The sequence below is a fragment of the Arachis ipaensis genome, chromosome B4, assembly GCF_059453495.1.
Source record: "Arachis ipaensis isolate K30076 ecotype BB chromosome B4, ASM5945349v1, whole genome shotgun sequence".
In the NCBI taxonomy this organism is placed as follows: Eukaryota; Viridiplantae; Streptophyta; class Magnoliopsida; order Fabales; family Fabaceae; genus Arachis; species Arachis ipaensis.
In genome coordinates this window covers 33,638,238-33,659,052 of record NC_142439.1, presented here as the reverse complement: position 1 = coordinate 33,659,052, position 20,815 = coordinate 33,638,238, and the positions used below count along the sequence as shown (strand labels likewise).

Genomic DNA, 20,815 nt, shown 5'->3' with positions numbered 1-20,815 from the left:
CCATATGTGAATACTAAATCCAAAGATATAAAAGATACCCCCTACATGACCCCCAACCACCAAACCTTCAAGTACCACCCCATCCACCTCCATGGAATCAAGATGTCTATACACCTTGCTACCAACCTTATGAACCACCATATCCTTATACACCACCTCAATACCCTCACCCACATAACGCACCTTCCAACTATACAACCTTTCCCCCAACCTTTGAACATTTTCTTCCATCAAATTGTGAAGTTCTCCAACCCTTTTCCCAAGAACAACAAGACCTTCAAGCATTCTTCCAAAAGCAAGAAGGATTCCAAAAGAAGCAAGGGGGGTTCATTGCTACCATAGCCGAAGCGGTGAACCGCTTGGCCTCACTACACTCAACCACTCAAGATATCCCCCTTGAAGAAGGTGGAGGATCAACTAAGGAGTGTAGTAAGGAGGGGAACATGGAGTCTCAAATTGAAGAAGTAGAATTGACGCTTGAGTCACAAGAGGAGGAAGGTAGAACTAGTGAACCAGAAGAGGTAAATGGAAAATTGAGGGAGTTTGATCAAGAAGAGGATTCCATCATCAAAAATTTTTTGTCCACCTTGGTCAACCCCCTCAATAATCTTGAGGAGCCTTTCACTCTTGAGTTTGAGAGAGAAAGGAAAGAGCTAGAAAAGAGCGGTGAGCAAGAGGTGATCATCCAAGAAGTGGAGGCATACATGCAAAAGTTTACAAGAGTGACTCCAACCCAAGGACAATTTGAATGGGTGACAATTTCTTCCATAAGCTTTATAGGCCCATACCAATTTGCTATCTTGGAGACGGATCACCAACTTAAGGCGCTTCTTGGAGTGCTAAACGGTGAAAGATCGGGTGTTGGTTGTTGGTGCACGAAGTTTTGATTCACACTTTTCACAACTCCACACAACTAACCAGCAAGTGTACTGGGTCGTCCAAGTAATACCTTACGTGAGTAAGGGTCGATCCCACGGAGATTGTTGGCTTGAAGCAATCTATGGTTACCTTGTAAATCTTAGTCAGGAGATTTATTATGATTATCAGTTTGAATTGCGAAAAATAAAAGAGCATGAAATAAATACTTGTTATGCAGTAATGGAGAATATGTTGAAGTTTTGGAGATGCCTTGTCTTCTGAATCTCTGCTTTCCCCCTGTCTTTTTCTTCACGCACGCAAGTTTCCTCCTATGGCAAGCTGTGTATTGGTGGATCACCATTGTCAATGGCTACCATCCGTCCTCTCAGTGAAAATGGTCCAGGTGCGCTGTCACCGCACGGCTAATCATCTGTTGGTTTTCACTCATGCTGGAATAGGATCCATTGATCCTTTTGCGTCTATCACTATGCCCAACCCTTGTGAGTTTGAAGCTCGTCACAGTCATTCAATCCCTGAATCCTACTCGGAATACCACAGACAAGGTTTAGACTTTCCGGATTCTCAAGAGTGCTGCCAATGGATTCTAGCTTATACCACGAAGATTCTGATTAAGGAATCCAAGAGATACTCATTCAATCAAAGGTAGAACGGAAGTGGTTGTCAGGTACGCGTTCATAGATTGAGAATGGTGATGAGTGTCACGGATCATCATATTCATCATATTGAAGTGCGAATGAACATCTTAGATAGAAACAAGCGTGTTTGAATAGAAAACAGAAATAATTGCATTAATTCATCGAGACACAGCAGAGCTCCTTACCCCCAACAATGGAGTTTAGAGACTCATGCCGTCAAAGAGTACAAAGTTCAGATCTAAAATGTCATGAGATACAAAATGAATCTCTAAAAGTTGTTTAAATACTAAACTAGTAACCTAGGTTTATAGAAAATGAGTAAACTAAGATAGATAGTGCAGAAATCTACTTCTGGGGCCCACTTGGTGTGTGCTGGGGCTGAGACTTAAGCTTTACATGTGCCTAGGCTGTTTCCAGAGTTAAACGCCAGGTTGTAACCTGTTTCTGGCGTTTAACTCCAACTTGTAACCTGTTTCTAGCGTTTAACGCCAGAATGCAACATGGAACTGGTGTTGAACGCCAGTTTAAGTCATTTATCCTTGAGCAAAGTATGAACTATTATATATTGCTGGAAAGCCCTGGATGTCTACTTTCCAACGCAATTGAGAGCGCACCATTTGGACTTCTGTAGCTCCAGAAAATTCGTTTCGAGTGCAGGGAGGTCAGAATCCAACAGCATCTGTAGTCCTTTTTCAGCCTGAATCAAATTTTTGCTCAGCTCCCTCAATTTCAGCCAGAAAATATCTGAAATCATAGAAAAATATACAAGCCCATAGTAAAGTCTAGAAATATGAATTTTGCCTAGAAACTAATAAAAATATACTAAAAACTAACTAAAATATACCAAAAACTACATGAAATTACCCTCAAAAAGCATATAAAATATTCGCTCATCACAACACCAAACTTAAACTGTTGCTTGTCCCCAAGCAACTAGACAAATGAAATAGGATGAAAATAAATTAAGAAGCAATAATATCTCAGAGTTTTAAGTGAGGCTCAGATTCTAATCAAATGAGCGGGACTGGTAGCTTTTTGCTTCCAAACAGTTTTGGCATTTCACTTTATCTTTTGAAATTTAGAATGATTGGCGTCCATAGGAACTTAGAATTTAGATAGTATTATTGATTCTCCTAGTTTAGTATGTTGATTCTTGAACACAGCTATTTTATGAGTCTTGGCCGTGGCCCTAAGCACTTTGTTTTCCAGTATTACCACCGGATACATAAATGCCACAGACACATAACTGTGTGAACCTTTTTAGATTATGACTTAGCTTTGCTAAAGTCCCCAATTAGAGGTGTCCAAAGTTCTTAAGCACACTCTATTTTTGCTTTGGACCTCGACTTTAACCACTCAGTCTCAAGTTTTCACTTGACACCTTCACGCCACAAGCACATGGTTAGGGACAGCTTAGTTTAGCCGCTTAGGCCAGGATTTTATTCCTTTTAGACCCTCCTATCCATTAATGCTCAAAGCCTTGGATCTTTTTTACCCTTGCCTTTTGGTTTTAAGGGCTACTGACTTTTTCTACTGCTCCTTCTTCTTTTTCTTTTTCTCTCTCTTTTTTTTTTTTTTTTTGCTGCTTTTTTTTTCTTCAAGATTCAATTTCATGATTTTTCAGATCATCAATAACATTTCTCTTGTTCATCATTCTTTCAGGAGCCAACAATTTTAACATTCATAAAATTCAATATAAAAAACATGCACTGTTCAGGCATTCATTCAGAAGACAAAAAGCATTGCCACCACATATAGATAATTAGAATTTTCCTATTAAGAACTCAAAAAAAAATATTGCCTCCTTATTCTAAAAATCTGCTATTTTATTCATGTTTGATGATGATGAGAAAAATAAATTATAGCTTAATTGGAGATAAAATCAAAATAGAGATACTAATTACTACTACTCATATATAACTTCTAAGGTAAATTTCTAATAAGAACAATTATCACAGAGTTAAGGCTAATATTAGAACTCAACAACCTTGAATTTGGGAGGTGGATGCCTCTTTAGTCTGTGGAGTGCTTAGCCCTTCAAGAGATAGCTTATGGCGCTTCAGTTCCTTCAGTTCACACCCTTGCTCTTCTTGTTCTCTAAGCGGTTTGCAGAGCATGCTGTTTTGATTTTGCTGTTCTTCCTTCAGTTGATCCACAGCTTCTTGCAACTTGGTGACAGATGCTTCTAGGCGCTCCCAGTATTCAATTTGAGGGATTTCCGGGAGGAACTCCTATGCTCTCCTCTTGATGGGTTTGTCCTACACTTGTTGTCCTTCTATAGACTTTTTGGTGATTGGTAGCTCAACTGGGATGTACTCATCTACTCCCATTTTTATCCCAGCATCTTTACATAACAGAGAGACCAAGCTTGGATAAGCCAATCTGGCATCTTTGGAGTTCTTGTTTGCAATTTTGTAAAGCTCACAAGCAATCAGCTGATGAACTTCCACTTCTTTTTCCAGCATAATGCAATGAATCATTACTGCTCTTCTGATGGTGACTTCAGAGCAGTTGCTAGTGGGCAGTATAGAGCGCCCAATGAAGTCTAGCCAGCCTCTGGCGACTGGTTTGAGATCTCCTCTTTTGAGTTGGTTCGGGGCACCCTTTGTGTTGGTTGTCCATTTAGCTCCAGGGAGACATATGTCCTCTAGGATTTTGTCTAAGTTCAGGTTTGATCTCATCATTCTCCTATTAAAGGAGTCTAGGTCATCTTGCAGTTGAGGCAGCTTGAAGATCTCCCTTATTTTATCAGGGTGGGTGTGAACAATCTTCCCTCTGACCAGAGTTCTATAGTCATAGCATGCGGTTCCCGCTATTCTCTGCCTGTCCGTCTGCCACAGATTTGCGTAGAATTCATGAACCATGTTTCTTCCCACCTTTGTTTCAGGATAAAAAAAGGGTTTATGAATTAAGATACATTTGATATCTTTTGAAAAAGGATTTGAAAAATTAGGATTTGTAACATGTTTGTGCAAAAAATCATGAATTGAAACATAAAAAATGGAAAAAATTGAATTGAAAACAAAATTGCCTAATCCCCACAATCCTGGCGTTAAACGCCCAACTGCTGCATGTTTTGGGCGTTTAACGCCCAATTGGTGCTTGGTCTGGGCGTTTAACGCCCAGCTGTTGCTTCCAGCTGGCGTTAAACGCTAGAAACTCCTTTGTCACTGGGCGTTTTTCTGAACACCCAGGATGCTATAAATCTGGTATTAAATGCCCAGAAGCTGCTTCTTTCTGGCATTTAACGCCCAGATGGCTATCTCTACTGGCGTTTTCTTGCCAGTGAGCTCCTTTTTCCTGTTTTGTGCTCTGAATCCTTCTGTAGCCCTATGAACTTATGCAATTGATTCTTTACCTTGTTAATATTGACCTTATATGCTTTAAAAATAAATAAAATGAAGAATAGAATAAAATAAAATAATAGAAAGAGTTTTGCTAATGGCTGGGTTGCCTCCCAGCAAGCGCTTCTTTATTGTCTTTAGCTGGACCTTGCTGAGCTTTTTAATCTAGCCTCAGCTTTGAGTAGGGGTGTTCATGGTTTGGTTAATCCAAAAACCAAACCAGTTTTTTGGTTAACCAAAAATATAGTATTGGTTAATTAACCAAATTGGTTTTACATGATGAAACCGGTTATTAACCGGTTAGTGAAATTCAAAACCGGTTTTTAACCGGTTATTAAAATAAAAACCGTTTTTTAAAAAATAACCGGTTTTTGTATAAAAACTGGTTTTTGTACAAAAAATCAGTTTTTGTACCAAAAAACCGGTTTTTGTATAAAAAAACCAGTTTTTATACTAAAAATTGGTTTGTATACCATAAAATTGATTTTTACATGTAAAAATAGATTTTTGCACAAAAATTAATATTTTTATATATAAAAACCCAAATTTTTACACAAAAAACCGATTTTATACTAAAAAATTGGTTTTTACATGTAAAAATAGATTCTTACACAAAAATTAATATTTTTACATTCAAAAACCCAAATTTTTAAACCTTTTTTTAATTGAATTTTTTTAATCTAATTTTTTTTCCTTTCTAAATGATACGAGTAACATTTGTAAATAATGAAGTTCCTTCCATTGCTTTCGTTCCTTTTTCTTTCTTATCTCTTTTCAGTATTTTCTATAAATAATATTTTCTAATATAAATAATTTTCTTTCTAAATGATACGAGTAACTTTTTCTTATCTTCTTTCCATCTCTCTTCTTTTCTCTCCCCCTTCTCTTTTCTCTTCCTTCTCTCTCTCTCTCTATCTCTCTCTCTCTCTTTCTCCCCCTCCCCTCTCTTTCTCTTCCTCTCTCTCTCTCCTCTTCTCTTTCTTTTCTCTCTCTCTTTCTCTCTCTTCCATTTTTCTCTCTCCTCCTCTCTTTCTTTTCTCTCTCTCCCACTCCTCTCTATCTATCTCTCTCTCCCCTTCCCCTTTTTCTCCCCCTCCCCTTTCTTTCTCTCTATCCTTCTCTCCCTCTCTCCCCTCCCCTCCCTCTCTCTTTCTCTCTCCTCTTCTCTCTTTTCTCTCTCTCCTTTTTTTCTGTCTCTCTCTCCTTCTCTCTCCCCATCCTCTCTCTCTCCCCTCTCTCTTTCTCCCTCTTTGTCTTCTTTCTCTCTCTTCTTCTCTCTCTCTCTTATCCTTCTTCTCTCTTCTTATCTCTCTCTTTTTTTCTTTCTCCTCCTCTATCTTTGCCTCCTCTCTTTCTTCTCTCTCGCTTTAGAGAGAAGAGGAAAAAAGAGATAGAAGAGGGATAGAGATTGAGAGAAGGTTGAGAGAGAAAAAGAAAAGAGAGAGTAAGAAAAGAAAGAGGAGAAGGAGAGAAAAGGAAGAGAGGAAGATGAGGAGAGAGAGAAAGAAGAAAAGGAAAGAGAGATGAGCCAGAGAGAGAAAGAGAGAAAAGAAAAAAGAGAGAGAGAGAGAAAGAGAGGGGAGGTAAAGAAGAGAGAGAGAGAGAGAGAGAGAGAGAGAGAGAGAGAGGAAAAGAGAGAGAAGAGAAAATAGAGGAGAAAGGAGAGATATATGGGAGAGAGAGAGAGAAGGAGAGGAGAGGAGAGAGAGATAGGAGGGGAGAGATGATTGGAGAGATGATTAGAGAAAGGAAGGGGAGGAGAGAGAGAAAGAGAGAGAAGGGAGGGAAAGAAAGAGGGCAAGGAGAGAGAGGAAGTGAGAGAGCAAAGAGAAGGAGAGAGAGAAGGAGAGAAAGAGGGAATGAGAGAGAGAGAGAGAGGGAAGGGAGAGAGAGGAGGAAGAGAGGAGAGAGAGAGAGAGAGGAAGAAAGGGAAAGAGAGAGATATGGGAGAGAGAGGAGGAGAGAGAGAGAGAGAGAGAGAAGGCAGAGAAAGAGGGAGAGAGAGAGAGAGAAGCGGAGAGAGAGGGAAAGGAAAGAGGAGATAAAGAGAAAAATGAGTGAGAGAGAGAAGGGAGAGAGAGAGAGGGGGAAGGAAAAGGGAGAGAGAGGGAGAAGGGAGAGAAATAGGGGAGAAAATAAGAGAGAGAAGGGGACAGAGAATAGAGAGAGAGAGAGAGAGAGAGAGAGAGAGAGAGGATGGGGAGAGAGAAAAGGAGAGGACAAAGAGGAGGAGGAGAAAGAGGAAAATGAGAGAGAGAGAGAGAGAGAGAGAGAGAGAGAGAGAAGGGAGGGAGAGAGAAAGAGAAAGGAAGGGGGAGAGGGAGGGAGAGAGAAAGGGAGAGGAAGGGGGGGAGAGAAAGAGAGAGAGAGAGAGAGAGAGAGAGAGAGAGAGAGAAAGAGTATGTAATTAGGTTTTGATTTTAATTTGGTTTTGGTTTTGGTTAACCGGTTAAAAACCGGTTTTTTCTAATTTGGTTTTGGTTAACCAATTCTAAAAAATATGGATATGGATTTTAAAATTGTTTTATTAAATTGGTTAACCAAAATGTGGTTATGGTTTTTTAACCGGTTAACCACATTTTGGTTTTTTTATAAACACCCCTAGCTTTGAGCATTCTTGCTCAACATTGCCTTCAAGATAATGTTTGATTCTCTGTCCATTAACAATGAACTTCTTATTAGAATCAATGTCTTGAAGCTCCATATAGCCATATGGTGACACACTTGTAATCACATATGGTCCCTTCCACTGGAATTTCAGTTTTCCAGGGAATAGCCTGAGCCTAGAGTTAAACAGCAGAACCTTTTGTCCTGGTTCAAAGACTCTAGATGACAGCTTTCTGTCATGCCACCTTTTTGCTTTCTCTTTGTAAAGCTTGGCATTTTCGAAAGCAGTGATTCTGAATTCCTCTAGCTCATTCAGCTGGAGCAATCTTTTTTCTCCAGCTAATTTGGCATCAAAGTTTAGGAATCTGGTTGCCCAGTAGGCTTTGTATTCCAGTTCCACGGACAGATGACAGGCCTTACCATACACAAGCTGGTATGGAGAGGTCCCTATAGGAGTCTTGAATGCTGTTCTGTAAGCCCAGAGAGCATCATCCAAGCTTCTTGCCCAACCCTTTCTACGGGTACTTACAGTCCATTCCAGGATTCTTTTTAGTTCTCTGTTAGAGACTTCAGCTTGCCCATTTGTCTGTGGATGATATGGAGTTGCCACTTTGTGGCTAATTCCATACCGGACCATGGCAGAATAAAGCTATTTGTTGCAGAAGTGAGTACCCCATCACTGATTAGTACTCTAGGGACACCAAACCTGCTGAAGATATGTTTCTAGAGGAACTTCAGCACTGTCTTAGTATCATTAGTGGGTGTGGCAATGGCCTCTACCCATTTAGATACATAGTCGACTGCAACCAGAATATAAGTGTTTGAGTATAATGGTGGGAAAGGCCCCATGAAGTCTATACCCCATACATCAAACAACTCAATCTCCAAGATCCTTTGTTGAGGCATGGCGTAACCATGAGGCAAATTACCAGCTCTCTGGCAACTGTCACAGTTAGGTACAAACTCCCGGGAATCTTTATAAAGGGTGGGCCAATAGAAACCACATTGGAGGATCTTGGTGGCTGTTCGCTCACCTCCGAAATGACCTCCATATTGTGACCCATGGCAATGCCATAAGATCTTCTGTGCTTCTTCTCTAGGCACACACCTACGGATTATTTCGTCTGCACATCTCTTAAAGAGATAGGGTTCATTCCACAAGTAGTACTTTGCATCAGTAATTAATTTTTTCTTTTGTTGCCTGCTGTACTCCTTGGGTATGAACCTTGCAGCTTTATAGTTTGCTATGTCTGCAAACCATGGTGTTTTCTGAATGGCGAACAAATGCTCATCCAGAAAGGTTTCAGAGATCTCAATAGGGGGGAAGAACGCCCCTTCTACTGGTTCTATTCGGGACAAGTGATCAGCCACTTGGTTTTCTGTCCCTTTTCTGTCTCTTATTTCTATATCAAACTCTTGCAGAAGTAACACCCATCTTATGAGCCTGGGTTTTGAATCCTGCTTTGTAAGTAGATATTTAAGAGCAGCATGGTCAGTGTACACAATCACTTTTGATCCTACTAAGTATGATCTAAACTTGTCAATGGCATAAACCACTGCAAGCAATTCTTTTTCTGTGGTTGTGTAATTTTTCTGGGCGTCATTTAAAACACGGCTAGCATAATAAATGACATGCAGAAGCTTGTCATGCCTCTACCCCAATACTGCACCAATGGCATGATCACTGGCATCACACATCAATTCAAATGGTAATGTCCAGTCTGGTGCAGAAATAACTGGTGTTGTGACTAGCTTAGCTTTCAGAGTTTCAAACGCCTGCAGACACTCTGTGTCAAACACAAATGGCGTGTCAGCAGCTAGCAGATTGCTCAGAGGTTTTGCGATTTTTGAAAAATCCTTTATAAACCTCCTATAGAATCATGCATGCCCCAGAAAGCTTCTGATTGCCTTAACATTGGCAGGTGGTGGTAATTTTTCAATTACTTCCACTTTAGCTTGATCCACCTCTATCCCCTTGTTTGAAATTTTATGCCCAAGGACAATCCCTTCAGTCACCATAAAGTGACATTTTTCCCAGTTCAAAACCAGGTTAGTCTCTTGGCATCGTTTCAGGACTAGTGTCAGGTGATCAAGACAGGAGCTGAATGAGTCTCCATATACTGAGAAGTCATCCATGAAGACTTCCAAAAATTTTTCCACCATATCAGAGAAAATAGAGAGCATACATCTCTGAAAGGTTGCAGGTGCATTACACAGCCCAAATGCCATCCTTCTGTAGGCAAATACTCCAGATGGACATGTAAATGCAGTTTTCTCTTGATACTGGGGATCTACTGCAATTTAGTTGTAACCTGAATAGCCATCCAAAAAGCAGTAAAAATCACGACCTACTAGTCTCTCTAGCATCTGGTCTATGAATGGTAAAGGAAAATGATCCTTTCTGGTGGCTGTATTGAGCCTTCTGTAGTCAATACACATGCGCCACCCTTGTAACTGTTCTTGTAGGAACTAGTTCATTTTTTTCATTATGAACCACTGTCATGCCTCCCTTTTTAGGGACAACTTGAACAGGGCTCACCCAGGGGCTATCAGAGATAGGATAAATAATCCCAGCCTCCAGTAACTTGGTAACCTCTTTCTGCACTACTTCCTTCATGGCTGGATTTAACCGCCTCTGTGGTTGAACCACTGGCTTAGCATCATCCTCCAATAGGATCTTGTGCATGCATCTAGCTGGGCTTATGCCCTTAAGGTCACTTATGGACCACCCAAGAGATGTCTTGTGTGTCCTTAGCACTTGAAATAGTGCTTCCTCTTCCTGTGAATTCAAAGCAAAGCTTATGATCACTGGAAAAGTGTCACCTTCTCCCAGAAATGCATATTTCAGGGATGGTGGTAATGGTTTGAGCTCGGGTTTAGGAGGTTTTTCCTCTTCCTGAGGAATTTCCAGAGGCTCTTTCAATTCCTCTGAATCCCCCAGATCAGGCTGAACATCTTTAAAGATGTCTTCCAGCTCTGATTCGAGACTCACAGCCATGTTGATCTCCTCTACTAATGAATCAATAAGATCAACTTTCATGCAGTCTTTTGGTGTGTCTGGATGCTGCATGACTTTGACAGCATTCAACTTAAACTCATCCTCATTGACTCTTAGGGTTACTTTCCCCTTTTGGACATCAATGAGAGTTCGTCCAGTTGCTAGGAAGGGTCTTCCTAGAATGAGAGTAGCACTCTTGTGCTCCTCCATTTCCAGCACTACAAAGTCAGTGGGGAAGGTGAATGGCCCCACCCTGACAATCATGTCTTCAATCACACCTGATGGGTATTTAATGGAGCCATCAGCAAGTTGGAGACATATCCGGGTTGGTTTGACTTCTTCAGTTAAACCAAGCTTTCTGATAGTGGATGCAGGTATTAGATTGATACTTGTCCCAAGATCACATAGAGCTGTCTTAGTGCAATTACCCTCTAATGTGCATGGTATCATGAAGCTCCCAGGATCTTTAAGCTTTTCTGGGAAGCTTTTCAGAATGACTGCACTGCATTCTTCAGTGAGGAGAACTCTTTCAGTTTCTCTCCAATCCTTCTTATGACTCAAGATCTCTTTCATGAACTTGGCATAAGAAGGTATTTGCTCAAGTGCCTCTGCAAATGGAATCTTTATTTCAAGAGTCTTGAGATAGTCTGCAAAGCGAGCAAATTGCTTATCCTGCTCCTCTTGGCGGAGTTTTTGAGGATAAGGCATCTTGACTTTGTAGTCCTCAACCTTGGTTGCTGCAGGTTTATTTCCTACAGAGGTGGTTGGGAAAGCCTTTTTAGAGGGGTTGTTATTAGCACTTGTGTGTGTCTGATCCCTCACTGGCGTTTGAATGCCAGGGGTGGAAGCTAGATTGGCGTTGGACACCAACTCCTTACCTGTTCCTGGCGTTTGAATGCCAGAACTGAGCTTCCTTTGGGTGTTTAACGCCAACTCCTTGCTTGTTTGTGGCGTTTGAACGCCAGAACTGAGCATGGATTGGGCGTTTAATGCCAGCTCTCCATCTTTTTCTGGCGTTTGAGCGCCAGAATCATTCCTCTCTGGGCTTTTACTGTCCTCAGAGGGATTTTGGATGATATTCTGCTCATCCTCTGTCAGTTGTTCTTTCCTTGGCTTTTTGCTGTTCTGAAGCGAGGTATTTAATATTTTCCCACTTCTTAATTGAACTGCCTGGCACTCTTCTATTATTTGCCTTGATAACTGCTGTTTTGTCTGATTCAATTGTACCTCCATATTTTTATTAGCATTTTTAGTGTCTTGTAGCATCTCCTTGAATTCTTCTAGCTGTTTTATTAGAAAGCACAATTGTTGATTGAGTTCAGCAACTTGTTCTGGAGGACCAAGTTCAGTAGACACTGCTTTGGCTTCTTCTTTTATGGAGGACTCACTGCTTATGTACAGATGCTGATTTCTGGAAACTATATCAATAAGCTCTTGAGCCTCTTCAATAGTTTTCCTCATGTGTATAGATCCACCAGCTGAGTGATCTAGGGACATCTGAGCTCCTTCTGTAAGCCCATAGTAGAAGATGTCTAACTGCACCCACTCTGAAAACATTTCAGAGGGGCATTTCCTTAGCATCCCTCTGTACCTCTCCCAGGCATTATAAAGGGATTCATCATCCTCTTATTTAAAGTCTTGGATGTCCAGCCTTAGCTGTGTCATCCTTTTTGGAGGGAAATATTGATTCAGAAATTTGTCTGATAACTGTTTCCATGTCCTTATGCTTGCTGTGGGTTGGTTGTTTAACCACCTTTTAGCTTGATCTTTTACAGCAAACGGGAACAGTAACAGTCTGTATACATCCTGATCTACCTCCTTGTCACATACTGTGTCAGCAATTTGCAAGAATTGTGCCAGAAACTCAGTAAGTTCTTCCTGTGGAAGACCGAAATACTGGCAGTTTTGCTGCACCATGACAATGAGCTGAGGATTTAGCTCAAAACTGCCTGCTTTGATGGAGGGTATACAGATACTACTCCCATATGCAGCAGCAGTAGTGGGGTTAGCATATGACCCCAGAGTCCTTCTGGACTGTTCATTTCCACTTAGATCCATGACGGAGAAAGGGAGATGATGTGAGTTACAAGTAAAATATATATTTTTTATTTAATTAAAAATAACCAAAAAAATGAAATAAAATAAAGTAAAATAATTAGAAAATAAAATATAGATTTCGAAAATTAAAAGAAAAATAAAATAAAAAGAAATTTGAATGTTGAATTGACTAATTAATTGAAAATATTTGAAAATTTTTTAATATGATTTTTTAATAAGATTTTGAATTTTGAAAAGATTTGATTTTTTAAAATAAAAATCTGAATTTTTAAAGGAAATTTTCGAAAAATCAGTTAAAATAAAGGAAAAAGATATTTTTGAATTCAATGAGGAAAGAGAAAAACAATAAAAAGATACAAAACTTAAAATTTTGTTAGATCCAATGCTCCTTATTTTCGAAAATTTTGGAGGGAAAACACCAAGGAATACCAAACTTAAAAATTTTAAGATCAAAACACAAGGAAGACTCAATAACACCTTGAAGACTCACAAGAACAACAAGAACATGAAGATAGAACACCAAACTTAAAATTTTTAGAAAACCAAAATAAAATTTTCGAAAACTAAAGAAAAATCAACAAGAAAACACCAAACTTAAAGTTTGGCACAAGATTTATTCAAAGAAAAATTATTTTTGAAAAAAAATTTAAAAAGATAGCAAATTACCAAGAATATAAGCACAACGCTCTAGCCAATTGAGCTATAAATTTAACGTGTTTTAATAAGGTATTTAATAAATAAAGATTTTTTTGAAAACTGATATTTTGAAAAAGCACAAGAAAAACAAGAAAAGACACAGAACAAGAAAAACTAAAGATCAAACAAGGAAAATAAACAAGAATAACTTGAAGATTAAGAAAGAACAATGAACACAAATTCGAAAATTTAAAAAAAAATAAAAACATGCAATTGACACCAAACTTAAAATATGAAACTAAACTCAAACAGAAAAACTCAGTTTTTAGCTTATAAAAATTTTCGAAAACAATTAAAAAGAGAAAATAAGGATAAAAAAAATTCAACCAAAAACAATAATAGAAGACTCTAAACCAAAAAGAAAAATTTTTCCTAAACTAAGCAACAAAATAAACCGTCAGTTGTCCAATACTCGAAAAATTCCCGGCAACGGCGCCAAAAACTTGGTGCACGAAGTTTTGATTCACACTTTTCACAACTCCGCACAACTAACCAGCAGGTGCATTGGGTCGTCCAAGTAATACCTTACGTGAGTAAGGGTCGATCCCACGGAGATTGTTGGCTTGAAGCAATCTATGGTTACCTTGTAAATCTTAGGCAGGAGATTTATTATGATTATCAGTTTGAATTGCGAAAAATAAAAGAGCATGAAATAAATACTTGTTATGCAGTAATGGAGAATATGTTGGAGTTTTGGAGATGCCTTGTCTTCTGAATCTCTGCTTTCCCCCTGTCTTCTTCTTCACGCACGCAAGTTTCCTCCTATGGCAAGCTGTGTGTTGGTGGATCACCATTGTCAATGGCTACCATCCGTCCTCTCAGTGAAAATGGTCCAGGTGCGCTGTCACCGCACGGCTAATCATCTGTTGGTTCTCACTCATGCTGGAATAGGATCCATTGATCCTTTTGCGTCTGTCACTATGCCCAACCCTTGTGAGTTTGAAGCTCGTCACAGTCATTCAATCCCTGAATCCTACTCGGAATACCACAGACAAGGTTTAGACTTTACGGATTCTCAAGAGTGCTGCCAATGGATTCTAGCTTATACCACGAAGATTCTGATTAAGGAATCCAAGAGATACTCATTCAATCAAAGGTAGAACGGAAGTGGTTGTCAGGTACGCGTTCATAGATTGAGAATGGTGATGAGTGTCACGGATCATCACATTCATCATATTGAAGTGCGAATGAACATCTTAGATAGAAACAAGCGTGTTTGAATAGAAAACAGAAATAATTGCATTAATTCATCGAGACACAGCAGAGCTCCTTACTCCCAACAATAGAGTTTAGAGACTCATGCCGTCAAAGAGTACAAAGTTCAGATCTAAAATGTCATGAGATACAAAATGAATCTCTAAAAGTTGTTTAAATACTAAACTAGTAACCTAGGTTTACAAAAAATGAGTAAACTAAGATAGATAGTGCAGAAATCCACTTTTGAGGCCCACTTGGTGTGTGCTGGGGCTGAGACTTGAGCTTTACACATGCCTAGGCTGTTTCCAGAGTTAAACGCCAGGTTGTAACCTGTTTCTGGCGTTTAACTCCAACTTGTAACCTGTTTCTAGCGTTTAACGCCAGAATGCAACATGGAACTGGTGTTGAACGCCAGTTTACGTCATTTATCCTTGAGCAAAGTATGGACTATTATATATTGCTGGAAAGCCCTGGATGTCTACTTTCTAACGCAATTGAGAGCGCGCCATTTGGACTTCTGTGGCTCCAGAAAATCCATTTCGAGTGCAGGGAGGTCAGAATCTAACAACATCTGCAGTCCTTTTTCAGCCTGAATCAAATTTTTGCTCAACTCCCTCAATTTCAGCCAGAAAATACCTGAAATCACAGAAAAACACACAAGCTCATAGTAAAGTCCAGAAATATGAATTTTGCCTAGAAACTAATAAAAATATGCTAAAAACTAACTAAAACATACTAAAAACTACATGAAATTACCTTCAAAAAGCGTATAAAATATCCGCTCATCATTTGTCAAAGGAATTCAAGCCATGAATGGTGCAAGGTTCAATTGAGAGGATCACAAGATTTAAGTGGGTGCATCAAAGGTGATTTAGCAGATTGTTCATCCAAGTGCAAGAGCAAGAATCAACAAGAGGATGATAGAGAAACCAAAGTGTGGGATCCGGGCATACATGTCTACAACCAACAATTTTGGATCCTAATTTTTTTCTTGGGGTTGCTTGAGAGCTTAATGTACTTCGTTTGGAATTCTGGAGGATTTTTGAAGAGCAAGCATGGTTGGCAACTCAAGGATGGATGGAAGCACAAGCCTCCTTGATGTGAGCTCCAACCAAAAGTCCAACTTGAGAACTTAAAACCAAAGTGCTAGGTGGGACATCAGTTGTTAGTTAGCTCACTTATACCAAATAGCCTACCCTTTCAATTACCTTTGTTAGCCACCTTGAGCCTTTTAATCCCCATTTGTTCTATATTTTATCACATCACTAGCCTTAAGCGGAAAAATAAATTAATTACCCCAAATTGAATCTTTGGTTAGCTTAAGATAGAGATTGTGTATCAATTAAGTGTGGGAAACCGTAGAAACTTGGGTTGATAGGAAAGTGTTGAATTGACAAAATATTTGGAATTTAGGTACCTACTCATGTGAGACCAAAAAAATTAAAAATCCATGTGCATTGATATGTTATGTTTACTTTTATATTTTTAATCAAAAATAAAAAAATAAAAAAATAAAAAAATAAAAAGAAAAAAAGAAAAAGAGAAAAAAATATATATGTATAATATAAATAAATAAATAAGGGGACAAAATTACGTCAATATTAAGTTTAATAAAAGATCAATGCATATGTGATAAAATTAAAAAAAAATTGGTACATGAGTACGTGATACAAAAGTGGGAATTATAGGTAGTTGGACATGAATTTAGAGTTACATAGAGAGTGTGTGTGTATTAGGTGAGAGCTTAGGTTAGTCAAAGATTCATATTATAGCTCACTTGGCCATACATATATCCTCACATTCACCTTAGCCCCATTACAACCCTGAAAATACCTCATGATGTTTGCATTGGTATACTAATTTTTTGTTGATTGGTTAGATGAAGAACAAAGTTTAGAAAGCACGACTAGAGAAGAGTGGAGTGATTAACCCTAGACACTTGAGCAATTAGAGTGCATATACACTTCCTGTGAGGGTTCAATGCTTGATTCTATGTTCCCGGCTTTCATGAGTTATCTTTTTACAAGTTTACTTGCCTTTTATTGTGTGATTTAAATTAGTGGAGTCTGATTTATGTTTGTCTTGAAGAATTTATTTACTTTTAACTAAGTAAGTAGAAGTATTTTTGCATTTAGTTACATTCATATAGATAGATTGCATTTCATAAGTTTTACCATTCCTCTTCACTCTCTTATAACTTCTCTTGAGCTTAGCATGAGGACATGCTAATGTTTAAGTGTGGGGAGATTGATAAACCACTATTTTATGATTTATCTTGTGCTCAATTGAGTGGTTTTTATCAAGTCTTTGCACACTTATTCATACTAATTGCATGGTTTTACATTTTCCTTCTTAATTCCGTGCTATGATTGAAAACATGCTTCTTTGGCCTTAAATTTTCTATGTTTAATCCCTCTTATTACCATTCGATGCCTTGATATGTGTGTTAAGTATTTTCAGGGTTTATAGGGCAGGAATGGCTTAAAGGATGGAAAGGAAGCATGCAAAAGTGGAAGGAATACAAGAAACTAAAGGAACTGCTAAAGTTATCCAGTCTGATCTCTTCGTACTAAATCGACCATAACTTGAGCTATAGAGGTCTAAATGAGGCGGTTCTAGTTGCGTTGGAAATCTAACATCCGGGGCTTCGAAATGATATATAATTTGTCATAGTTGCCATGCTGTTAGGCGACGCGCACGCGTGGATCACGCGCACGTTTGACCTGGAGAAAATTCAATCCATGCGTATGCGTGGACGACGCGTACGCGTGACTTTGCCGCGTGCTGGACGTATCAAAAATCGCTGGGGGCGATTTCTGGGCTATTTCTGACCCAGTTTTCGGCCCAGAAAACATAGATTAGAGGGCTATAAAGTGGGAGAATCCATTCATTCATGGACATAACTTACATTCTCATAAATTTAGGTTTTAAATGTAGTTTCTAGAGAGAGAAACTCTCTCCTCTCTCTAGGTTTTAGGATTTAGGATTTTCCTTAGTTTTAGGTTCATTCCTTCTCAATTTCAGGTTCAATGTTCCTTTAATTTAGTTTCTCTTCTACTTTATTTATTCTAGCATTCTAGTTTATCTATTTTCCCTTATTGATTACTTTATGTTGCTATTTGGTTTATGAATTCTCATGTTTAATTTGATTTTCTATTTAATGCAATTTGAGGTATTTCAGATCTATGATTGTTTTCTTCAATTTATGCTATTGATGCTTTTAATTTAATTTAGATTTCTCCCCTTTTGGCTTTGGTTGAGTAATTGGTGACACTTGAGTTATCAAACATTGATATGTTTTGAAAGACTCTCGGTTTATATGTTTTGAATAGGAAAATACTAAACTTTGATGTTGGTCGATTGTCTGAGTTGGGACTATACTTACAACACCAATCTTATTTTGAGATAAAATTCCTAACCTGCTTTAGGCCTTGCATCCATAGCTTGCTTCAAACCACAATCCTCGTGGGATCGACCCTGACTCGCTCAAGTATTATTTGGACGACCCAGTGTATTTGCTAATACAGCTATACGAAAGTGTGGGGATTCGTACACCACTTTCTCTAGAACATTTTGTGTAAATTTGATTTTGTTGCAGGGCTATGTCAGTTTAAGAATAGGATATATTCTGGTGGCAAAGCTTGACCACATATTCTTAAATCCTTTGCCCAATTTGACTAATGGGAATCAGTCTACAATCAATTTCACATTCCCTTTAAATACATGGTGTTTAGGTATAAGTGTCATAGAATTTTAAAGTTTCTTAATGGTTAACCAAGACTAGAATTAAATTATGCATTTATTGAGTTCTAACTTTCTATAATGTTATGACATTTTAAATAGTTCCAATATCTGTATGTTTTTATCTGAACATTCAAAGTATTAAAGTTCTGCAAATTTAAATTTTTCTAATTTGTTATATAGAAACAACCTTAACTTTTCAGCCTTAGAGAATATATAAGCTTCATAAATCCAGACAAGCAATGTGGTATTGTGCTTGCAAAACTTGCAAAAAAAAATGGGCGATAAGAACATTTGTGTTGGATATTGGTGTGAAGGTTGCTAGAAAAATGACAAGTAATATACAACAACAACAAAGGGCGAAAGGCAGAGGAAGACTTAAGAAGACTATCCATGAGGTGGTCAAACGAGACCTACATGTAAACGGTCTCTTTGTAGACATGATACATGACAAAACACAATAACGTCGTTTGATTCATGTAGCCGACCCCACTTAGTGGGACAAGACTTTGTTGTTGTTGTAAAAATGACAAGTAATATAGTTTAAGAAAATTCAAATTTTGAATTTTTTAGTTTGAAAAGTTTATATTTTTACAATATAAACTTTAGTTTGTCTTCTTTTAGATACAAAAGTTGCTAATGATAGTGGGGGGCTTATGGCTCAGTCATCAATGAAAAAGTTGAGAAAATTGTTGGTTGCCTTGCTGATGAAATAAATACCTTGAAAATTCAGATAAATGTGTATGTTTAGTACTTTAGTTGTCATTGTACCATTCATTTTAGATAGAATTTATTTAACTATTAATTTCTTTTTATTATTTTCAAAAGACTAATGTATGCTTAAATTTTAAAGAAGTGACCCTTTATTACTTTAGCAGTTGCTAGAGGATGATCAGAAATACTTTCTTTTTCCCCTCATATTTGCTTATTATAATTTTGCTTTCTTTCTAAACCTTATATGTACAAACTATGCATGTGTTATGTTTTTACTGATCATATATAATTTTACTATTCTATATTTTTAAATATATCATATCCTGTCACTTAGCACTTTCTTTTCTTGTTATTTTCGACACCATTTAACTAGAGAAGACTATCATTTTTCTAATCTTTTTGCTGATTATACTATCGATCAATATGTTGTTTTTGTTATATTGAATGATGAAAATATATATCTTTTACCATCTAATTTATATAATGATTACATCCTTAGTTCAGCTTTTCAATAATCATAATATATTATTACATATCACATATTTTTATTTTTTATATCTTAATTGTTTTTTTTTCCTGCTTATAACATGTTTTATTCCATATTTTGTTTTTTATTCTAAAACTTATTACGTTGCAAAGATAATATTAAGATGTTCATGTAAATGTTGAACTAAATCATATGATTCAATTTTTATTATATTTATAGTTGACTTATTCATAGAGATATCAATTTATTTACTCTAATTTTCAATTTTCAAAAAAAAAAAGATTATACTATTTTTGAGATATAAACATCCAATTTTCTCTTTCTTTTTCTAGAGTTAAGAGTGAAATTCGAACTCGAATCCTTTTTTTTTTATTTTTGTGACTAAATCCGATACGTCTAAGTAAGAATGGAGAGACGATGTCATTTGAACTATAACTTGTTGCTATTACATATTTCCAATTTCTTCATAATTTTTTTCCAGTTTCCTCATTCCTATTACATATTACATCATGTTTATTTTTCATATCAAAATTTTAGTTAATTCTTTGTTTTCACATTTTATAATTTATGTTTTAAATTTTGATAATTAATATTTTATAACATGTATTCATTTAATATGACATCATTTCTTTATCATGAAATTAATTTTTTTAATTTTATTTCTATTGGTCGATCGTGTTTTCCATTAGGACCGTGTCAAAAAAGAAAGCAAACCCGGCCCAGCATCACAGAGCACAAAACCCTAATAGCTCATGTATACCCTGCCACCCCCACTCTTCCCTCTCGTGTTGTTCTCAGAGTCTGCCTCTCCGAAGAAGAAAGAAAAAACAGAGAAAGAATGGGGCGCGTGAGAACCAAGACGGTGAAAAAATCTTCTCGCCAGGTTATCGAGAGGTACTACTCTCGCATGACCCTTGACTTCCACACCAACAAGAAGGTTCTAGAAGAAGTCGCACTCATTCCTTCCAAGAGGCTCCGCAACAAGATCGCAGGCTTCTCCACTCACCTCATGAAGCGGATCCAGAAGGGACCGGTCAGAGGCATCTCCCTCAAGCTTCAAGAAGAGGAGAGGGAGCGTCGCATGGACTTCGTTCCTGATGTGTCCGCCATTGACATTCAACACATCGAGGTCGATAAGGAGACAATCGACATGCTTCAGTCTCTAGGTATGTCTGACGTCCCTGGAATCACTCAGGTCGATCCCGTTCCTGTTCAGCAGATCCCGTTTGGCCGCCCTGGCGCTGGATTCGGCGGTGCTCAGAGGAGGTACTGAGAAAAAGAAATTTTCAATATGTTGGAATCCTGTTATCGATATTAGGGTTTTTAATTTGGGGGAAAAAGGATTATGTTTTGCTTGAACAGTTTTGTTTTTTTTTTTTGTTTTTAATTATTGTCTTTTGAAATTGATACTCTGGTGACTTGTTAGTTAAATTCTGCTATTTATTTTTATATTGGATTA

At 37.8% G+C, this 20,815-nt stretch overlaps 1 protein-coding gene across 1 annotated transcript; it reads left to right on the top strand.

Annotated features, from left to right (window-relative positions):
• Positions 1-20,099: 20,099 nt before the first annotated feature.
• Positions 20,100-20,815, top strand: LOC107639249 (small ribosomal subunit protein eS17z). The gene has a single exon (XM_016342728.3). The coding sequence runs from the start codon at positions 20,195-20,197 to the stop codon at positions 20,627-20,629; it is 435 nt and encodes a 144-aa protein (XP_016198214.1). The 5' UTR covers positions 20,100-20,194; the 3' UTR covers positions 20,630-20,815.

Excerpts from the sequence above, each read along its gene's own strand:
- LOC107639249 (XM_016342728.3), top strand. The coding sequence starts at position 20,195 with ATGGGGCGCGTGAGAACCAAGACGGTGAAAAAATCTTCTCGCCAGGTT.